The sequence below is a fragment of the Culex pipiens genome, chromosome 1 (genome assembly GCF_016801865.2).
Source record: "Culex pipiens pallens isolate TS chromosome 1, TS_CPP_V2, whole genome shotgun sequence".
Taxonomy (NCBI): domain Eukaryota; kingdom Metazoa; phylum Arthropoda; class Insecta; order Diptera; family Culicidae; genus Culex; species Culex pipiens.
In genome coordinates, this window is record NC_068937.1 from 128,388,388 (window position 1) to 128,411,282 (window position 22,895).

Below are 22,895 nucleotides of genomic sequence, written 5' to 3' on the forward strand. Positions count from 1 at the left end.
GTCTAATACCTCCTTTAGATGTTTCGTGAAAGTGAACTATTATTTATTTTAAAACTGATCAACAGTTTGCGTGGTACTATGGAAGAGCTGGTCTTTTAAATAAGAACAGGAATTTATAAAATAATAATTTGGGGGGTTTGGCTTGTTTTATATGACTAGCTAATATAAAATATGCATTATTGATTTCTTTTTCCATAACAACAAACATCCTGTCTTTAATTAACTTGTGCAAATTTACCATGAACTAATCCAATTTCCCTTCCCCGTTAACCATTGCAGGACTCGTTAAGAAAAAAGCAGCAACCCCCGGTCAGCAGCACACCTTCCGTCTCGGCGCCCCCGTCCGGTGGACCGCCGCCGCCCGCTTCCAGCACCAACATCGGCACCGTCGTCACATCGCAGAGCTTCGCCAACATCAGCACCGCGAACGTCATCAACTCCAGCAACAACAGCAGCAGCAGCAGCACAGCATCCTCCGCCGTGGCCACCTCAATCTCGTCGGCCGTTGCCGCGGCCGTCGCGTCCGTGACCAACACCGCACAACCCACGGTCCAGAGTGCCCTGTTCCAGAGTGCCGCCGACAAGCAGGATGTGAGTATCGTCTTCCTTTGTCCCGCGTCCTTGATAGAGCTTCTTTGAATTGGGTCCTAGGGTGCAAGTCTTGCAAGCACGACGGAGTCCGTTGACGAAGAGTCGGACGAAGCTATTGAAGAGTTGGGGTGCGATTGCGAGAGCGACCTGGAAGAAACGGAACAAGTTTTGGAAGCTAAATCTAGTAGTAGCGCAAGTGGGGAAGCTCAGATTGGCGAAGAATTTCAAGCTGGAACTTCTCGCAAAAGAGTATGTTGGTGGCTTGTAACTTTTCTAGCTCAACGTCAAACCCTTGAAAATGTCAGAGTAAAGTCAATGTAATAACTCTCTATTTCCGCTACTCTTCCCTTTTTTTTCTTATGATTCGGCATAGAAGATCGACGACGATTGTGGCGCCAGCTGCAGTGACGGTTCCAGCAATAACTCCACGATAGCCGACAGCGACGACAAGGACGGCGATAAGGACGGCAAGAAGAAGAAGAACCGATGCGTGACCTGCCGCAAAAAGGTTGGACTGACTGGTAAGTATTTTTTCTCTTCACACCGGAAACTTTGTTTGCAAACTTGACTCTAAACTCGCTCATTAGCGATTGTTTGAGGAAAACATTTCACAATTATAAAAAATTAATGAAGTTAAACGAACGACCTATGTACATAGGATCAAAATAAGTTTTCATTTGAGCATTTCGAGAAACTTGCCACTTCTAAAAGTATAAAGGTGTGAGTCTTGGCAACTGTACTAACAAGCCGAGACTCACTCCTTTGCAAGTTATACAGAAAACCCAGTCGGAAGAAAGGCGCATGGTGGGGGCAGATACACGATATTTGGCAGATTTCCTGCAGACAAGACAACTCAATAAATTGGTCAAAAAAGGGTTTTGCGTTTCGAAAAGCGTCACGAGTATTTTAATACGCTTCCTCACTATTATTCTGCCGGCTATAAAGCTGACCTTGGGAAGTGCGTACTGCGCTTTAAGGGTGCACAGCAACCAAGGAAGTTGTTGTCTTCTTATTCCAAAATTGTCATACTTACAGGTCCAATTCTGCAACAGTTTGACTGTAAATATAGTTTAAATTTGTTGTAAATTGTAACAAAAATCTTGGTGCAAAAGCTCTGGTTGATGTGCTCCGTTAATCGATCGAAAAAATTGCCTTTTTCAGTTAAAAGGCTGATACGGAGCTCGGAAGGAACAAGTGCATATTTGTTAAATGTTCTGATGAAAAAATCAAATAATTCGGATTTGCTTTTTTGAATGCGACTGAAAATAAAAAACGTTTAAAAAAATTAGAAAATTCTGAATTGCCTTATAATGCCGAATCTCAAAACGCAGAATCATAATATTAAAAGGACGGATTTTGGTTTTTGCTCGAAATGAAGTAAACCAGAAAGAAAAGCCTAACAATTATCATTAAATTGCCTGACAGAAAAAATAAAAAAATCTAAAACTTAAAAACCTTTAAACAGAAATTTAAAAATTGATAAATTTATAAACACCAATATATGTACAAAAAAATGAAAACAACAAAATAAAAAATTTTAATTTAAGAATATAAGAATAAAAGAATTTAATTTAAGAATTAAAGAATTTAAGGATTTTAATTTATGAACTAAAGAATTTAAGAATTTAAGAATTTAAGAATTTAAGAATTTAAGAATTTAAGAATTTAAGAATTTAAGAATTTAAGAATTTAAGAATTTAAGAATTTAAGAATTTAAGAATTTAAGAATTTAAGAATTTAAGAATTTAAGAATTTAAGAATTTAAGAATTTAAGAATTTAAGAATTTAAGAATTTAAGAATTTAAGAATTTAAGAATTTAAGAATTTAAGAATTTAAGAATTTAAGAATTTAAGAATTTAAGAATTTAAGAATTTAAGAATTTAAGAATTTAAGAATTTAAGAATTTAAGAATTTAAGAATTTAAGAATTTAAGAATTTAAGAATTTAAGAATTTAAGAATTTAAGAATTTAAGAATTTAAGAATTTAAGAATTTAAGAATTTAAGAATTTAAGAATTTAAGAATTTAAGAATTTAAGAATTTAAGAATTTAAGAATTTAAGAATTTAAGAATTTAAGAATTTAAGAATTTAAGAATTTAAGAATTTAAGAATTTAAGAATTTAAGAATTTAAGAATTTAAGAATTTAAGAATTTAAGAATTTAAGAATTTAAGAATTTAAGAATTTAAGAATTTAAGAATTTAAGAATTTAAGAATTTAAGAATTTAAGAATTTAAGAATTTAAGAATTTAAGAATTTAAGAATTTAAGAATTTAAGAATTTCAGAATTTCAGAATTTCAGAATTTCAGAATTTCAGAATTTTAGAATTTCAGAATTTCAGAATTTTAGAATTTTAGAATTTTAGAATTTTAGAATTTTAGAATTTTAGAATTTTAGAATTTTAGAATTTTAGAATTTTAGAATTTTAGAATTTTAGAATTTTAGAATTTTAGAATTTTAGAATTTTAGAATTTTAGAATTTTAGAATTTTAGAATTATAGAATTTTAGAATTTTAGAATTTTAGAATCTTAGAATTTTAGAATTTTAGAATTTTAGAATTTTTCGAATTTCAGAATTTCAGAATTTTAGATTTTCAGAATTTCAGAATTTCAGAATTTCAGAATTTCAGAATTTTGGAATTTTGGAATTTTGGAATTTTGGAATTTTGGAATTTTGGAATTTTGGAATTTTGGAATTTTGGAATTTTAGATTTTCAGAATTTCAGAATTTTAGAATTTCAGAATTTCAGAATTTTAGATTTTCAGAATTTCAGAATTTTAGATTTTCAGAATTTCAGAATTTTAGAATTTTAGAATTTTAGAATTTTAGAATTTCAGAATTTTAGAATTTCAAAATTTTGGAATTTTAGAAATTCAGAATTTCAGAATTTCAGAATTTTCGAATTTCAGAATTTTCGAATTTTAGAATGTTAATTTCGGAATTTTAGAATTCCTTTCGATCTCCGTACTTAGCCAAATAAAAAAATAAATAAAAAAAATATAGTGGGAAAACTATGAAATGCAGTTGATTTCTTTGATTTCTGTCTGGCACGTGTTGTTTCAAAAAATCTTTAATTTTTTCCCAGGGATGGTTTTCCTGGATACCGTTACACAAAAAACTAATTAAAAGTAACATATCTGATTTGCACGATATTTGCTTGTCGAGTAAAAGTTAAATGTTTCCAAAGAATATTTTGCAAACAAAGTTTCTCATAATGAAATACCGCCAAAAAGAGTGAAAACAGATGTAAAATTTCCATGTCACTGAAAATATGTCCGATTTGTACTTTGACCTACAAGTATTTGGCTTGTTTTACGACTGTTTTTGTTCGCTATATCTCGACCGATTATGACTGATTAGTAATGTTGGTTCTTTTTTGTTTCTCTCTCCTCCCTATCCGAAACAAAAGGCTTCGAGTGCCGATGTGGAGGTCTGTTCTGCGCGATACATCGATACAGTGATAAGCACGAGTGCTCGTTCGACTATCGGCAGCTCGGCGCGGCGGAAATCAGACGTAATAATCCGGTCGTGGTTGGAGAAAAAATTCAAAAAATTTGAACACTCGTGCCATCTAATATCTATAATATACATATATTATTCAATTTAATCTTAATGGAGTATATATAAATAATAATTTAGAAAGGCAGGATCCGCGCGGGCAGTGTGAAGTAAGCGCAGTGCAGTTGAAATAAAAAAAAACACTACTACTACTATTACTACTACTAGAGAGAAAGAGAGAGAGATACACACCGGCAAAAAGTGGAAGAATGGACGAGCAGAGAAAAGAAAAACAGAAAAGCTGAACCCTTATACATATTACTACAAGAATAAACGATTTAAAACCAACAAGAAAGAAAAAAAACACGCTAGACTTAATGCTAGTAAGAATGTTTCGTCAAATTTAATGTATAATTGAGAATGCTTAACATGGTATGAAATTTTGAGGGAAACACGAAAAAACAGGCAAAGCACACACGATCACACACATTCACATCTCGAACAAAAAAAACCCCCCGCTGTACTACTATTGAAAAAAATGGTAACTTTTCCTCTTTCAAAACTTCCGTGTAAAAATTTTCATTCTAAAACCAAATCTTGTCCCTCAACACTGTTTTGCACACACCTCTTTTTATAAAAAAGGCAAAAATCTGGTCACGTTGCGTGTGCGTTTCCGAGTGCGCGTGCATCCGTGCGTGATTGTGTCAAGCTTAGATAACTGTATCGGTAAAACAACAAGAGCTAGTTTCTAGGTAGAATTTTGAGTGGAAAAATGGTAAAGTTGATTTGAAAGAGAGAGAGAAAAAAAAACCAGTCATTTTGTGGAATGTGAGTGCGTGAGCAACAACACTAAGTAAGCAACTATTAGCGGAAAAAATAAAAAAGGAATGAAAGTAACGCAAAAGAAACGTAAGAAATGGATCTAGTAGACGACTCGTGCGCTAGGCAACAGTGCAGAAAAAAGTATATTTTAGTAACAAAATAATGAAAAAAAAAATCGAGAAAAAAAACTGAAAGTGAAAGCCACCCAGAAAAGAACAAACACACGAGAGCCGTTAGTTTTTGGCGTGGAAAAGTTCACTTGTGTACAGAATTAAAAACTGTGAACTGTGGAAAGAAACAGAAATTAATAATGAGAAATGATATTTTTTTCTTTGTGTTAGTTTTATTTTTACTAAGTACTACATGGAATGGAGTTTTACAGAACTTTAAACGCAAATAAGAAGAAAAAAAAAAGTATAAAAATATGCAATTTCTTGGTAGGACAGAGTTTGAATGGTCTGTAATGGCTGTAGAAAGACACAAACACGATACACGCTAATGTGGAAAAAAACAAAAATGCAATCATTGCTGCGGCTCGTCTCGTGCCCTCCCACGTGTTCTGCTAGAATAGCACGAGGGACGCGAGCGAGAGTGGCTTAAGCTTGTTCGGATTAACCTTATAAAAAAAATAAATGTATATGTTTCTCAAAACAAAACAAAAACACCACCTTTACTACTCGCTTCTAATACTAGACGACAAGAACAATCAACCCTACGTGACGGCGGCAGCAGCAGTCAAATATTACCGATCATTTGTATATTTTTAATCTATTGTGTAAAATACACGTTTGAAGCAAATTGTTTCTAACGTGTACACAAACACTTGTTGACAGATTTGACAGAGCGTTGACAGATTAACACTTACCTCGAACGAGTCCCGCTGCTTTCACTCTCACTAGTCACTCTCACTTTCACTTACTCACTTGCACTTCAAGCTGGAGTGCTCTCACCCGTTTTGGTACCTCGAATCGTACGTCCGTGATTGGGAAGTGCAGTAGAGCGCGCGTACGCGTGTTTCGCCCCCTTTTAAAGGAAAACAAAAATGAGATTTTAGTGCAATTATTTTAAGGGTTTCGCGTTTTTTTTTTTTTTTTGTTTTCCTTATCACACGTCCGGTTTCGAATTTCAATGCGCTGCTGTTGCCAAGCTGAAGATTTTGTTATTCCCTATTTTGGTTCGAATCAACTCCTCTTTGTTATTTTGTTATTTGTCCGGGTGAAAAGACTCTCACTGTACAGAAATACATTCGTAAATAGCACATGTATCTTTTTGCAGAGTCTGAAAATTTTAGAAAAGGGGTTGGGCAAAATTAATGTTTAACCATTCAGCGATCCAAATCAATCTGAAACGTACAGAAAACAAGGTTAATCGATGTAAGCAAAATGAGTAAAAAAATCGTGACAAAAAAAAAATCTTAGAAAGCTACGCGTGATGTTTTGTTTTTCAATATGTTTACTCTTTTCATTTTGTTCGTTCGCGTTCCTTGTTCTAGACGCCCCTTCCCCTCTCTTTTTTGTGGTAGTTGTTGGTGTCCCTTGATCCGCCCACCCTTTATACCCGCGTACCCTCTAATGGTTCTGTTTTTATTTTTGTTTGTAACTTAGTCAAGCGATGTTTGTGACACTGTTTTCAACATTTTTGTATAGTTGCAATTTGATAACTGCTTTTTAGAATGAACATAAAACACGTACACACACATATATTCACATTTTTCTTATTGAAAAGAGCAACTCTACAAGCACGCATACTTTCACTAATGGCGTGCGCGAACGGTAGCACCTTTCCAAGTATGAATTGAGCAAGCGAGACGAGTAAAAATGTACTAAAATGAAGCAAAAAAAAATCGAACTTTTTCTCTTGTTTGAGTTTAGTTAGCTTTAAATTTTCTGGATGTGGAGTTTATTCTTATAATTGATATATCATCACCGAAAGGAATGACGCAGACAACCAAGCGAAATGTAATGAATTCAATTTATAATCTTATTACGAATTAACAAAAAAAAAAGTCGCAAAAGCAAAACACACATACACAACCACACAATTCTATTATGCTATATTTGCTAAACAAGACGTAAACAATTAATATGTGTATAAAAGAACAAACAAAAAGAATGAATATCTAAACTGACAGAGGAAATAAAAATCACAAGAATACCAGGATAATGAGAATAAACAAACAAAAACCTAGAGACTTTAGTGCAGAGACAGAAAACAACAGCTGACAAAAAATGTAGTAGACCTTGTCGCATTCTACGACTGTCAAACGCGTTTCGCGTGGTGTCCGCTAATATTTGGGGGACACGGGTGCGGCTCACACGTTGTGTAACATCCATACAATCCATACGAAGCTTGAACAAAGAGCTAGCAACAGAGAAAAACTGAGCATATATGTTTAAACAAAACGAAGCAAAACACAGACATTGTACACAGACACAAACACTTACACGCAGTTGAGAAGAAAACAAGAAAATGCAAATGAAATAAGAAAAAAAGAGAAATAAATCACACAACAACTTATAGCTATAATTTCGTTCAATTACACGATTATTGTTTTTAAATCAATTGAATTAATTCAAATAAAAAATATACCCATACAATATATCGATTCTTTGAGCTGTGCCATCGCTGGAACGTATCCGAAATTGACCCTCATCTAATCTTATCTAATCTATACCCTGGACAATCTTTTATTTTTCAACCAGAGAGGGTGAAGAAAAGAAGAAAAAGCAGACCAAGAAATCACTGCCTCTCCTTTGGTCTGCTGTTCGTAAAGCTGTTTCAAGACCCCTTTCCTTTGAGCACAAACTTACACTTTTTTAAATCGGCTCAAAATTTTGGTGAAGACCGATTTTCAAAAAGCTTATCTTAAAAAAAATTACGTTTTTCATAAAACAAAACGTCAATTTTTGATTTTTGCAAAAATAAAAAGTTAAATGACAAGCTATCTGAATGAAAACAGTGTTGTAATAGTAGTTTATGCAACAAGTTGCAAAAAGAAGATTTTTCAGCACGAGTCGTACATTTATACAACGAGGTTTACCGAGTTGGATAAATACGACGAGTGCTGAAAAAATCAACTTTTGCAACGAGTTGCTTACAACATTTTTTGCTATTCCGAAAAACACCTTTTAAATGAAATTTTATTTCAAACATCCATGTGTTAAGTGAATTCACCGTTCAAAACAAAAGAATATTGAAAAATGCTAAATGTTCAACTTTTCAGCACTTATTTCAGTATTGAAAGATATCCAGCTTTTTAAGCGAAAATGGCGTTAGAATGGTGAACGCCCGAAATGTCAAAATCACGCAGTGGTACCAACATTACGAAAAAAGTGTGCCATGGCATGACAGCCGCATTTTTTTTCTAATGTTGGTGCTACTGCGCGATTTTGACATTTCGGACGTTCAACATTCGAACGCCATCTTCGCTTAAAAACCTGGATTAATTTTCCGTTTTGTTATTTTTGGTAGAGAAAAGTAGGCCGTTTCGTCGCTCGAGAATGACAGGAAAAGTATGCAGTTTCACGACGGAATAGAGGAGAAAAGCAACTCGCGACAAAATTTTGAGGCTAGGAATTTTGACAGGTATGATTTTCATAAAGTATTCGCCTCCTTTTCTCTCCCACAGAAAAACTGGGGACAATGTAGCTGTCAATCTAGGCCAAAATGTTAAAGTCACTCACAAAATGAACTTTGAGTGATTTGAGTTCATTTCTGACGTCACGATTTTCTTCTCTATTGCAAAAAATGCATTTTACACCCGCCCAGTTGTTATGAAATCATTAGTATTCAAAATAACTTTGAAAAACATTTGCAACACCCTAATTTGTTTTTTTTTTTCAATGTAATGAAAGACATTGTGACAATGCGTAGAAGAGCATCAGACCCAAAAAATCAAACAGGCAGAACTGAAGCGATTATTTTGGTTAAAGCGGTATACGCACTTCGGAAGGAACCGGTCAAGAAAAAAATCAAATGGGCAGCAGTGGCAGCGCAAGCAAGTCAGAGAGGGTGAAGAAAAGCCCCAAGAAATCGCTCCCTCTCCTTTGTTCTGCTGTTCGTAAAGCTGTTTCTTGACCCCTTTCCTTCCGATCTGCATACTAGCCTTAACACTCCAGTTTCATTTCCAGTTTTTTTTTTTCGATGGTCATATGGTACGTTTGAGGGCTTGTTCCGCACGAGTTTTGCCGCCATCTTGGAACTGAAACTCTAGTGCCGCTCTAGATTTTTTATCAGTTTCATGCGAGTTCCACGCAGACTGACAAATGATGTTCGATTGAGCCAAAACTGGCACCAACAAGTGCGGCATTAAGTGCCGCACTGGCTCTCCAAACGAACGTACCAATAGGTATATTTTTTCAATCTAAACGACATTTTCATGTAGGAAATGAAATAACTTTTCCAAACAAGGTTCCAAATATGTATTAACATTGCGGACATTCTATTTCAATCAAGCCGCTCCAGCCAAAACGCGGAAAAATATTTGTTTTAATGAGTAAAAAACGAGCTACAGAGAAACCTCTTTTTATGCGGAAGCGTTACGCTTGTTATTTTTCTCTATTTCCCTTAACCCTTTTAGGCCTGATGCATTGGGACTCAAGTATGAAAATTTTCAAAACTAGCCTATAATTTTCGTTTTTTCGAATTATTTTCCCAAAAATCAAGACTGAAAGGGTTAAACGATACAATATTTTTGCATGCTTCAAATTGCGTTATGTTGATCTGAACAAAACCTACAAATTGCCTTTAAAAGTTTGCAAAAGAAGAATGAAGAAGAAAAACGTAACGGCTCGTGAAAAATAGGATTATCTGTATTATAGTTCTGACAGAAATCATTTCGTTCAACCCGACTTTTATCTGTTCCCTTCGCAAAACCCTCGACTGGGTATTCGAACAGTTTCGAATCGCATGCTGGCAGTAGAACAGTTCACCTGTCAAAAACTGCAATGTGAACAAAGTTCGATTGTGGTCGCGTTTGCGTGGATTTTTTTTTAATTCGGAGACATATTTTGATTTCAATCAACTTTTAAACAAGAGAAATTTGCAGCAATTATGAAGCAAACAAGCGAGAAATTCGGTGAGTGTAAAATATTTACAAAATAGGGGAAAGTGCACCTCAAAAGCAGCGATTCCTCTCTTTCAGACGTCGAAACGTACTTTCTGGATCTGCTGCAAAAGGATGACAGCCTATCGTCGGGAATTGCGGCCATCAAGACGCTGCTGATGGTCCTCGAGAAGACGGAATGTAAGTGGCACAAGTAGCCACATTGATTGTGGGTGAAATTTATCCCCGTTTACCTTCCAGTCGACACCGTCCAGGAGCTGCACTCGACGATCCAGGCCGCGGTCCAGTCGATGCGAAATACGGACAAACCAATGACGTCGGTCGTGTCGGGCAGTGAGCTGTTTTCCCGCTTCATCACACTGGCCAAGTTCGACGACAAAACGATGGCCGAGGTGCGGCAGATTATGCTTTCGCGGGGCAAGATCTTCCTGGAGAAGCTGCTGGACAGCCGCAGCGTGGTGGCCCATCGTGCGACCAGCTTCATCCGGGACGGGTGTCGCATTCTGACGCACGCCCGATCGCGCACCGTGCGGGACACGTTGATCCGGGCTGCCCGCGAGGACAACCGGCGCTTTCACGTGTACGTCACGGAGAGCTTCCCAGACCGGCAGGGCGTTCAGATGCAGCGCGAGCTGCAGGCGGAGGGAATCGAGTGTACGGTGATCTTGGACGCGGCCGTCGGGTACGTGATGGAATCGGTCGATCTGGTGATGGTGGGGGCCGAGGGTGTGGTCGAAAGCGGCGGGATCATCAACCGGGTGGGGACGTTCACGATGGCCATGTGCGCGCGGGAGATGAAGAAGCCGTTCTACGTGCTGGTCGAAAGCTTCAAGTTTGGCCGGTTGTACCCGCTGAACCAGAAGGATCTGCCGGATGATTACAAGTACCCGAAGACGCGTCTGGGCGAGGACACGAGCAAGGTGCACCCGCTGGTGGACTACACGCCACCGGTTTACATCACGCTACTTTTCACCGATCTGGGCGTGCTGACTCCGTCGGCGATCAGTGACGAACTTATCAAGCTGTATCTCTAAGGTTTGGTTCGTTTTGTGGCAAAATATATGTTATTTAAATGAAAATGCATCTTTTCAAAAGTTTTTGTATAATTCTAGTTGAAAATATTACCTTCCCAAGTGAAAAGTTTGGAACTCATTACAAATAAGTCAGTCAAATAATATTCTGTCGTTGAGAACTGAAAATTTGATATTCTTACAACCTTGGGTACGGGTCTTGGGTGCAATGGAGAAAACACGTTTCCCAAACACGGACGAGAGATGTTAGTACCTAGGAGAGGCGACTGACGTCAAAGTGGATAAGCTGGGGTAGAAAATACTTATGCTTCCAAAACATCCTATTCCATCTATCGTTTCAAGAAGAATTCGAATGTATTTTGGGTTGAGTCTGACGGTCATCCACATACATTTCTCATCGTGGGAATCTGCCGGGGATTCCTGTGGAAATAAAATCCGTCGATGTGATGCTTCTGAATGCTTCTTTATTCAATACTCACTCCATTCTACTGACTGTCTCTCCCGCAGTTCCTCTCTACCACAGGGTGGTTCCTGATGAGACGAGGTTTCGGGGTTGAAATTAAACTAAACTTGTTGCGTTGGCAGTCTCGACAAGAGTGAACTGTATTTCAAGAGTTTCGGTACAGGGAGCTGGAGAGCGCGAGCAGGCACTCATGACAAGCTGAGAGATATAGATCGAGAAACCACACGGGTGTAACATTAATAGTTATTCTAGTGTAAGCTTATTTCTGGTTAGTATGTTTTACTTACCCAGCATGGATTTTATTCTACCAGTCAAAGGTGGTGGTTTAGGACAGAACAGCGAATAGTTGCGAGATCGCGCTGCCTTTGGATCAATCGCGGGGGTGTTTAGTATTCTAGGTAGGTACTTGAAGTTCACGTCTGTGTTAGGGAAGCGCACTTTTTGTGGAGAAAATGCGTTGAAAATTGTTGGTGTTATTGGAAAAACGGAATCAGCCAATGACGAGTATTAAACGTACACTAAGACCTGAAAAATTTCCAGACGATTTCCAGCGGAAACCAATCCGAAGTCAGCGATCAGTCAGTCATCATTTGGAGTAATTCAGGGTATCATTTCGGATTGAGTGAAACAACAGCTTGGTCATGTTGCATTTTTTTCCTTTCATTACTTATATTTCCTTTCATTTTATATGGTTATTTTCCAAATATAATATATAATTTATAGAATAATAATAATATATAATAATAATAATCATTAATTAGTTAATAATTCATCAGTATTCATTAAATGTTGTTTTTCTTTTTTGCATAATTTTTAATGTGTTTTTTTTTTGTTTCATCATTCACCGTCATTATCATGTTCTTGTGTTTATTTTCTTTTTTCTTTTGTTTTCTTTTTCATACATATTGTTTTAATCATACGCTAATGCAGTTTTTTTTTATCATACTTTATTACTGTTTTTTTTTTTATTGTATCTATAAAGATTTTCATGTTTTTTTTTCTCTTCTTCATCATCGTTGATCTTGCGTCATCAGCGCGTTTTCATCTGTATCGTCGTCAGTGTTTTACCGTTTTTTTATCAATTCAATCTTGTATGCATCATCATCGTCTTCTGCTACTTCTTGTTGGACAACGCCCTGTCAATCCCATCAAAGTGAAGTCATGCGCGCGCGCGCCCATTTCTGCCCATTTCCAAACCCCGTCGATCCGAAACAACTCAGGCCCAATTGATTCGCCCCAAATCGAACAAGGGTGGCGCGCGTTCGCGTTTCATGACCTCCACTTTTTCCGAAACTTACTTTTTCGCGTTGTCAACTTTATCAAGGTGTGTAAGAATAATTGTGTATTTGTGTGTGTGTGTCCTTTAACAAACCAAACCCCGGTTCAAAACGCAAAAAGAAGAAACCCCTTCCGGAAGAAGAAAACGAACGTCTTCATCATCGACTTTGTCGTCAAGCCCAGCGCGCGCCGGCAGCTCCCTCACTAAATACGCACGAAAGGAAAAATTAAGAAATATAAGAGTAAAATCTAAGGTTTTGTTTTTCGTTTAACTTCTTCACTGTCGTGTTTACGTGTTATCAGCTTTGCTCGTTTACTTTGCAACTATGTTTTTTGTTTTGTTTTGTTTTCAGCTTGTTTGCTCGTCTCTTTAACGCGCGCAGTTTAATATATTTGCTTTACTTGTTTTACTAAGCCATTTTTAGTTCCTCTACCAACATGCTTGCGTGATTTAGTTAAGTTCTGTTATGTTTTCACCTTTCACTTCTTTTCTTTTTAGTAGGATTTTTCATCATTTCTTTTTTTAATAGTAGTTTAGCTTTATAGTGTAGTACTTGTGTGTGTGTGTGTATTTTTCTCCTAGCTTCAAATTCCCACAGATTTGCAGAGTCGTCGTCGCTCACTTTTTTTGTTTAATTTGAGAAATAATGAGAAATTTCTAAAAATGACAATTTCACACACTCAGCGTTGGTTAGGCGATATCTTCTTTTAAGCAGTTTTTGCTCTAGCTCTTTCAAATGTGAAATAAAAAACATGGTTTCAACATTTCGCCAAGCGGGTTCTCTCGATCTGCGCGAGCAATTTTTTTTTCTCTTTAGGGAAAATGAAAAAAAAAGTCTCGAAATTTTCAAAATCATAGATTAGTAGAGTGAGTGTATGTGTGTTTCTTCTCGATTAAATACGTTCACTTTTGTTAGGTTAGCGATTCTTGTCTGTTGTTTTTTTAGTTCGATTTTTCTTCTTTTTAATAGTTGTGTGTGTGTGTTTTTCGAGTAGATATAAGTAGCTTTTTTCAACATCATTTCTTTTTTTTGCGTGTATGTGAGAGTGTTTTTTGGGTTCAAATATGTTTAGTTTTGCTTCCATTAGAGTAGGTTTCGTTTGATTTTTTAGTATGATAAACTCGAGAAAAGGGTAATTCGTCAATGTTTTTTTTTCTTCAAATAGTATGTGGCAGATTTTTTTCATTCTTTTAATTTCTATTATTTCCGGTTGCATCATGTCAACAAAGAAAAAAATTAAAGAAAACACAAATCATCATAATTTTCTCTGCCACACTTTCTTCTTTATTGCTTTCAGTTTCCAACGCAGGAGACCGCCTCGATTCCCACAAAAGTAGTGTGTTGGTAAGAAACGAAACGAACCGAAAATTCATTTTCTTTGCTAATTGCTAAAGCGCTACCTTCCTAATACCGTATAAACTAAATGATTCCAGCACAAATCACGAAACATTTGGTGTGAAGCAAAACGCAAAATAGAACAGATCCCCCCTCTAAATCATATCGAAATAGGAGGAACGATTCAATCATTGATCGAGTAAAAATTAATAAAAAGTCGCTGCAAACAACTATTTCCATTTCTCTTTCTTTCATTTTTCTTCATCCATATTTACTCTTCACAGAGAGAGAGAGAAAGAAAAAATAAACAACCAACAAAAAAATGATAACTCTAAAACACTACCTACAGGGGTGCTTGTGTAAACCTAAGGCAAAGAAAATTAGCTTCCTTTTCAAGCTTGTTTTTTTTTTCGTGAGTTTTTTTCTCTTCTTTCGAGCGTTTTCTCAAACCCATTCCCCTTTCCTCCCTTGCTGCTGCTGCTTCTAGTGTCCGCTCCACTTGGCTGGCCAGCCCTGAAAAAAGAGAAATAAAATAATTTGTAAATTTTATGCTAGTTAAGCTTTTCATGAAAATGAAGTCCAATCCATAGCATCGTAGCTCGGGTGGCACGCCGACGAGAGTTGATTAAAACGTTTCCTTAGTGCAGTGACCCATTATTAAAATCGAGTGTGCCGATGATATGAGCAGGATCCGTATCCGTCGATGTGCCTTCCCAGTTTCGATGCAGGAAACTTTGTGTGAAAAACTTGTCTTAACATGTTTTCGAGTTAGCCAAAAAAAAAATCTAAATTAATTCGTTTAGGGGAAGGTGGGGCAAGACGACCATATGGGGCAAGAGGAACAATCGCTCGTACGGCCGTAATTTTTACAATTTTGATTATGTCCAGTATGAGGAAATGTTGCTAGCAATGCAATTAGCTGATTCTACTACCACATAACCGCCAAAACGACGTAAACGCCACGGAGCATAAGATTTAATGAAGTTTTTTTACAAACCTTTATTTTCTTATAATATTTGGAAAGTACAAAATAAGACTTTGGGTTCGTTTTAAGGCTCATTTTATCAAAATGCAATTTTTCCTAGATCAGTAGTGTCCCAACCAATGACTTGCACCTATTATAAAGTATGATTTAACTTTTGGTTATATTTGTTGAGAGCTTTTAAAAAAATGTTCAGGTGGGGCAAGTGTACCATATGGATTTTTGGTATGGAAAAAAATACGAATTGCTGCAACAACATATTTTATTGGGAAATAAATACATAAACGTACTTAATAACTGATAAACAATTGTTTAAAAAAATGTCCATACAAAATATAGTGATATTATGAAAATTTCCTTTTTTTCATCTAAGTAATAATCTTTTTCGTAAAAACGATCAAATTTTTAGTAAAATAATATTCTTTAATCTAAAAATTAAAGAAACGTTTCAAATACATCCTAATCTGATGTATCTAAGTGATAACAGTTCAATTGTCAGCAAATTAACATGTTTTTTCATGCATTGTTCCTCTTGCCCCAACGGGTTGTTCGTCTTGCCCCACTAGTTGAGTAGAACATACGGAAAATAAAAAAAATTAAAATCATTTTTTTGCATTAAAAAACAGGATTTTTTGAAAACTTGTTCTATCAAAGTCTTAGTCAAGACCTGGAATAAGATGATTATTATAAAATCCGACTGATTTTTAACGTTTTTTATGGGTTACAACGATCATTTCCTTAGCTTGTTACACTTGCCCCACTTTCCCCTACTTGTTTTTTTTTTCTTCCTCACTGAGGAGAGGCTATAAAATCATTCGAACCACCTTCATTTATATTTGTCGACTCGAATCAAACTCTGAGAAAATATCTGTGATAAATTATATGCACTCGATTTTCTTAGCTTTGGAAGCACGAATTTGGCCCGGATGTGGTCTACTCGATCCAGATTCGGGTCTCACAGCTTGGTATTGAAAAGTGTTAAGTTTCATTTAGTTGTTTAAAAGTTATGAAAAAAAAAACTTTTAGACAGCTACAAAATAAGGCGATTTTCAACATAACCTCAAATGGTTATGCAAAGGGATACCATTTTCTTCTGAGGCAATTTTTCTGTCGGAAAATTTCTATTTCAGACGCAATTGGCTCCTAAAGCCCTATCTTATTATATATGGGAATCGGCTGCTTACCGGTTTAAAACAGCTGATCAATTTTGCTTTTTTTCTAGTAATTTTTACTGAAAAAGCTGATTTTTAAGTTTTTTTTTTTTGGAAAAGAGCTGCGTTAAAAGGTAAACATTGTCTGGAAAACCCATGGATGAACAATCACGACAACTTTGTTTACTAGACAAACTACCACCTTTATATGCAGCTGACAGAGCAGGTGCCCTGTGGTAAAACGGAACCGTCGCTTTTTCGTCGCTATATTTCAACAGGGCATTAAAAATTGGGATTTTCGTTATGTCATGAAGGAGCTTTTCTGTCAAGAAGGAACCTTTTTTAAAATTAAAGTTTAAAATTTTTATGAAAACTAATATGTTTTTTAAATAAATATAAACATTTTACGATTAGTTAGGAAAAAAGTATCTGCTCAATTAATAAAAACAGGATTTTAGCTCTGATTGTAGGACCCAATTACAGTACTTGTTCGGTAACTGAGTGTTGTTTATCTGCACAGCAAATTTTGGATTGCCATTTCAGTAAAATAATTAACTGAATGCGATTCAGTAATTATCACTTTTGCTGAAATTCGGTAATGAACAAAAACATTGCTGAAAAATCAGTAACTGCATATCTGTCAAACTGAAATGTCACTTATGACTTATTGTTTGGATGCTGCCGAGAGAAAATCCTCTTTCAAACATGTTGTGTTTTTTTAATTTTGTATTGTGATCTTTAGAAACCAAGGTAAGAAAAATGTTAATAACAAATGCCTCGATGCTAACCACCTGTTTTTTTAGGTTTGGACGATTGATGAAATAAATGTATAAATAACAGTACTGGAAACATTTTCAATGACAAGCAAGATCAAATTTTGATAACTGAAATACCAGCAACGATTGCTGAATCTTCAGCAAATGATCTGTCAAACTACCACAAGAAAATTACTGAATTTTCAGCAAAATAATTTGACGTTTTTTTGCTAAAATTTCAGTTGTTTTGACAACCATTTTACTGAAATTTCAGTAAATCATCTGTCAAAGTGACAAATATCAGTTAACTGAGAATTCAGTAAAATCTAAATTACTGAATCGTTTACTGAAATTTCAGTAGATGAAAATTCAGTAAAACTTTACTGAATTTCAGTGAAAAAAATTTGGTGTGTGGGATGCTTTTTAACTGAACGGCCGATAAAGGAGCTATTAGACTATGGCAAACAAACAAACAAACTCGCACTTTTTTGTGTTTGACAGTTTGCCAAACTCACAAACTTGTTAGCGGAAAAATTGCGCAAGCAAAGCAAAGTGTGTACTGTTGCATATAGTGAAACTTGTATCTCTGAGTAGTCGACAACCACTTTGCTAAAGTTATCTCAATAAGAAAGATTTTTTTTTAATATCTTTTGTATGTAAAGCTATCAACATTGTATGGGTACATACTTGGATGCCTGGAGTTACATTGTAAATTTGCATTTTTGGTCAAACAAAACATTCTTTCAAATCATAAAAACCCGAAAAAAATATGATTTTTATGTGAAAAGTACACAAAAAATGCATCGCCTCCTAGCATCGTACCTCCGGTGGCACGTCGTCGGCGAGTGTACTTTTGTTTTTCATGGCACAAACCCAAACTATTACAATCGATATCAATGCCGTTCAAGTACCATTAGTGTAGAAACGCCCTGTAACCACCGACGTGCCCTCCAATCTGCGATGCTAAGAAAAAGAATCAAAAGTGTCCACTTACATGCTTCTCGTGCTCCCACGGCTGCTGCTGCTGTTGCTGTTGCTGCTGCAGCGACGGCCCATCGTTCCCGACCATGTCCGCCGGTCCACCCGGCATAAACTGGTACTGCAGCGACTGCATAAAGTTCATGTTGGCCTGCTGCTGCTGCTGCTGGTTTGGACCATTGCCATTTCCACCAAGCCCACTGCCTCCGCCGGTGTTGTGAGGGTACTCCATGGCCAGCGACTGCGGGATAAACGCGGGTTAGATTATCTGACGTTAAGGATGAACGCTGTCAAATCGTGTTACCTGGAAGTGATCCTGCAGGTGCAGATCGTCCATAAAGTGCCTCGGCGGTGGTCCCATCCACTGCTGGGGACCGCCGGCGCTGCCGCCCATGGACAGGTTCTTGTCCACCATCCAGTGGGCGGTGCCGGCAGCGGCCGCGGCTGCTGCTGCCGCCGCTGCCAGGGCACTCGGGTCGTTGTCCATGGCGCCGATTCCTCCGCTGGAACCGTAGTTAAACTTCCAGCTGGCACGTTCGGAACCGATCGCACGGGAAATCTTGCGGCCGTCGTCCTGCCCGGGTGGTCCCCCCGGGCCACCGTTCGTCGTAGGTTGGTTGTTGTTGTTTGGCGAGATGGTTGGCGATCCGCCGAGGGCCATCGCGAGTCCATTCTCGATGTTCATGAGCGGATCTCGCGACTGGAGGTGGGCCAAGTCGGTGAACCAGTTGCTGCCACTTCCACCGCCACGATTGCCGCCCGGAGGAGGTCCATGACCATGCGACTGCTGGTTGCTTCCCCGATAGGGTGGCATACCGGGGCCGCCTCCGTTCGGTGGAAGGTTCTGGTACTTTCCGATCGGTCCGGGAGGCGGATTTTGGTGGAACATGTTACCGAACTGGTTCGACGAGGACAGCTTGCTTCCGGGCGCCGCGGATTGATGGTTCTGCGAGGGTGGAATCGCCGAAAAGGCCGACGCTTTCGGGTTCAACCGCGAAATGTGAGGCAGATTGCCTCCCGCGGCCAATCCCATGTGGCTCTGGTAGGACGACTGTAGCGGATCCGGGCCAAAGTTGAGTACGTGCTGATTTTGGGATGCCAACGCGTCGAACATTGACGGTGGTGGCCGCGAACTTCCCATCATCGGTGGTGGATGATCGCGCGAGTTCATCAAACTGCCGTAGTCTACGGAGCTGGCCGGTCCGATCGGTCGGATCTGGGACGAGGTGTTGATGATTGGTCGCTGTACGGCAAGCCCACTCGGCGGTGGACCCGACTGCTGTGGAGGTTTGATGACGTTCTGCTCGTTGGGCGACTGGTACGGACCGGACTGAGATTGCTGCTGCTGCTGCTGGTGTTGCTGTTGTTGCTGTTGCATCTGTTGCTGCATGTGGCCACTGCTGCTCGTTGGAGGTCCTGCCATCAGATGAGACTGCTGTTGCTGCTGCTGCTGCTGCAGACTAGGATGCGAACTTCCGGAAGGTGGCGTCGTCGAGTTGCTCGATGCTTTGGAGCTGACCGGCGACGATACGGCAGTTCCGCGGTAACCTGGTGCCTTCGAGGCGTCCACCTAAAACAAGAAACAAAAAAGGGAACGTTAAACTTGTGAACCTACATCTAACTAATTAGAGCATCTCCACTGAGGTGAAATTCAAATTTGATCCAAGGTTATGAATAAAGAGTTCTAGAGTTTTTTTTGATTAGGTCCTATAAATATATGAAAGACAATAGTTTATTGGTCCTTTTCAAAAAAAAAACTCTGGAGTTAAACGCTCTACAACCTAACCCCGCCTTTAGACGGGCTTCGATCTAAAAAATCGCCAAAAATCAATTTTCCAACCGATTTTTGATCTTTAAAAAGCATTGGAAAGAAGAACTCTTAAAATTTTAGAAAATTTTAGGGTTGGAAGTTTAACTTGTTTTATGTGACTTTGCCAATGTTTTTTAAAATGTATTTTTAGGGGTCAACTTTGGCTGTGTTTTTAACTAACAATTCCTATATTTTCAGTAAAAAGAAGTATGCAGTAATTTTTGTAGTGTCCCGAACTATGCCTCTACGCATTTTTTTGCAATTTAAATGATGATGGTGCGATTCTATAGCAAAAAATGTGAAAAACATGCAAAAAATTGAAAAAGTTAGGGGCAGGGGGGGCAGAATGGACCAGGGGGGCAGAATGGGCCACCCTTGGTTTTGGGCTTTAGAATGGATTCAGACCAATTGTAAGGCAAGGGTCTTATAAAGGACGTCAAAAAACTTCACCATACCGAAAACGACGTTTGAATTCATTGTATTTTTCGAATTATGAGCAAAAATGTAAATTTATTGACAAAACCACGCAAATGTTGTTTATTTCGAGGTTTTTAAATAAGCTTTCTGAAAAGTTGGATTGTTTGAAAAAGTTTGCTCATTGCTTATAACGTTACTAGATGTTACTACCAAGGTATAAAAACAACAACGGAACCTTAAAATCATTTAGAAACTTGGTGGTGGAAGTGTTAAATTAAAATCCACTTGGGGGCAGAATGGACCACCCTTTTCCTTCCTTATAAAAACAATCAAAAGTTATGAAATTTGGATTAAATGGATTATTTCACTCCTGGTAGCTTCACAAATCACGTTTAATGCAACATTAATTGATTTTTTAGTTGTTTTGATGATTATTTGTAAAAATAGTGTCCTTTTTCAACATATTAACACTATTTTCAAAAATCTTTGTTTTGGTAAGTGACTATTTTTATTAAAGTGGTCTAACTTCATGGAAACTATGTTAGAAAGGTACCTTAAGTCATTTCTTATCTCCCTTCAACGTTGTATTAGACAAAATGGCTTGTTTTCTAAGGTGGCCCATTCTGCCCCACAGGGTGGCCCATTCTGCCCCGCACCCTGGAAAAAAAGTCGAAAAAACTTTTTTTTTAAAGTGGCTCAAAAACAGTTTTAAGCTAAAAAATTTCATCAACCAAGTATACAACATTGAAGGGAACATCCCAAAGCATAAGCCTACTACACTGAATTCATAAGTTTTCATGTTTTTCTATGGTTTTTGGCGCATTTTACTTAGGCGGGCCATTCTGCCCCCCCTGCCCCTACTGTAAAAACATGAAAAAATTAGATAGGCAAAATGTAATTATATTAGGTGGTAGAGTAGGCCAAATACTACAAATAGTTTTTCGTAGAACAAAAGTTGCTCAAAATGACCTCCTGAACACGGGAAAAATAAATATTTTCGAAAAAAAAATTTGGGCAGTAGAGGGTTAAAAAAAAAGTTTTGAATGCGATTTATTTTTTTTTAGATGTCTGCTGTTGCTGTTTTTTAATTCCAAAGGAAAAAAATCATTTTTTTTTATTTATGTATTTTGAAATTTAATATCTATGCTAATTTTTTAAAAAATGTTTGAAGCTTTAAAAATTTTCAGAGTTTGAAAAAAAGATTTTTTTTATTTGTTATTTTTATAGTGTAATTTTTCTTTTTTTTTTGAATTATTAAAATTGCAGAATGTCTTGGAGTAATTAAAACTTCAGATTTGTTTTTCATTTTTCAAAATTTTCAACAAATTCTAAATTTTTTAATTATGTTAAAATTTTATATCTTATGTTTTTGAAATTTGGACGTCAGAAGATTTTATAATTTTTAGAGCTTAGAAAAATGTTTTTTTTAGTCTTGATTTTATAAATTTCTAGATTTTTTTACAGGTTCTATGCTATTGTGTTTTTATAGGACGTTTAACTTAAAATCTAGTTTTGATTAATTATTTATGCTTTTAATTTTGTTTTTTTTTTCCTGTTATAGAATTTACAAATGGTAAATTGGAAAAAATAATAAATTTTTTGTTTATACTGGTTTTTTAAATATTTTTTTAAGTATTTTTTTTAGAAGCTTTAGTTTTGCTAGAATTTCTTAAATTACAAAATGAAACAGAAACTAGTTTCTGAAATATTTTATTGTTTATTTTTTTGAATTTCTTAAAATTTAATAATTTTAAATTTGTTTAAATTTTTTAACAAGTTCAACTTTTGTCATTCTCAAATTTTATGTCTTGTGATTTTGAAATTTTTCATTATTTACAGATTTTCTCACTTTTATAGTTGATTAATTGCGTGTGCTTTTTTTTTTAGTTTTTCTTATACACAATTTTTGTTTAATGAATGAAAAAAGTGTTTTTATATGCATTACACACCTCTCAATTTGTTTTGCAATCATAAGTTTCAAAAATTTATTACGAAATCAAGTTTTTGTTGTTCATCGGAATTTTATGAAAAAAAAAATTAAACAGGCCCAAACATGCTTAATTTAATTATCATTGCAGAAAAATGCATAGATTTATTTTTTCAGATGATTGCACTTTTACCTTCATTAAAAGTTTTTTGAAAAAAAAAATCGAACATCTTTGCAAAGAGGGCGACATAAACTTTGAAAAATATTTGCAGCGCCCTTAATCAATTTTTAAAACCTGGAAATTTTTCAAATTGTAAAATTTCTGAGACATCCCTGTTTTTTTTATTTATTTTTTTTAGAATTTTGTGGATATTTTGGAATTTTTTAAATTATGAAATATATAGGATTTATTGATTTTTGAAATATTTGCCTTATTTAATTTGTTTTGTGTTTATTTTGATTTCTAGTTTTAGATTCCTAATTTTTTCTAATTTCTTGTTTTTTTATTTTAAAGTATTTTTTAAAATTAAAGATGTCTTAATTTTTTTTTGAAATTAATGTTTTTTTTATATTTAAAAAATAAATTTGAATGTTTGGTAGGCTGGGGTGATATTTGATTTGCCTCGGTATTTGGCAACAGCTGTGGAGACACCCTAATCAAACCTCCAAAGCCCTAACCCAGTCAAATCAATCCGAATTCTGAAACGGAATCTAATTAGAATCGTATACAAATTCCGATTCCAACGCAACAACCGGTTCGAACACGGAACCGGTTGTTGCGTTTGAAA

At 36.4% G+C, this 22,895-nt stretch overlaps 3 protein-coding genes across 13 annotated transcripts in view; 2 read left to right on the forward strand and 1 right to left on the reverse strand.

Moving 5' to 3' along the window:
* LOC120423585 (AN1-type zinc finger protein 6) overlaps positions 1–7,512 on the forward strand; it is a 51,594-nt gene extending 44,082 nt beyond the window's left edge. For 2 of the 5 annotated variants that reach the window (XM_052707941.1, XM_039587445.2), the window contains 4 exons: positions 280–591; positions 652–840; positions 965–1,112; positions 4,003–7,512. In XM_052707941.1, the coding sequence (XP_052563901.1) occupies positions 280–591; positions 652–840; positions 965–1,112; positions 4,003–4,151 (798 nt within the window). In that variant the 3' untranslated portion in view covers positions 4,152–7,512. The remainder of the gene's footprint in view (positions 1–279; positions 592–651; positions 841–964; positions 1,113–4,002) is intronic. The other 3 variants (XM_039587446.2, XM_052707944.1, XM_039587448.2) reach the window with 3 other exon arrangements.
* Positions 7,513–9,831: 2,319 nt separating this feature from the next.
* Positions 9,832–11,061, forward strand: LOC120423556 (translation initiation factor eIF-2B subunit alpha). Its single transcript, XM_039587404.2, has 3 exons — positions 9,832–9,990; positions 10,057–10,158; positions 10,219–11,061. The coding sequence occupies exons 1-3, from the start codon at positions 9,966–9,968 to the stop codon at positions 11,010–11,012; spliced, it is 921 nt and encodes a 306-aa protein (XP_039443338.1). The 5' UTR covers positions 9,832–9,965; the 3' UTR covers positions 11,013–11,061.
* A 1,050-nt stretch (positions 11,062–12,111) lies between these two features.
* Positions 12,112–22,895, reverse strand: part of LOC120423554 (ankyrin repeat and KH domain-containing protein 1-like) — a 78,544-nt gene continuing 67,760 nt past the window's right edge. For all 7 annotated transcript variants that reach the window (XM_039587399.2, XM_039587402.2, XM_039587401.2 and 4 more), the window contains 3 exons: positions 18,258–19,523; positions 17,970–18,194; positions 12,112–14,600 (listed from right to left, as the gene is read on the reverse strand). In XM_039587399.2, the coding sequence (XP_039443333.1) occupies positions 14,571–14,600; positions 17,970–18,194; positions 18,258–19,523 (1,521 nt within the window). In that variant the 3' untranslated portion in view covers positions 12,112–14,570. The remainder of the gene's footprint in view (positions 14,601–17,969; positions 18,195–18,257; positions 19,524–22,895) is intronic.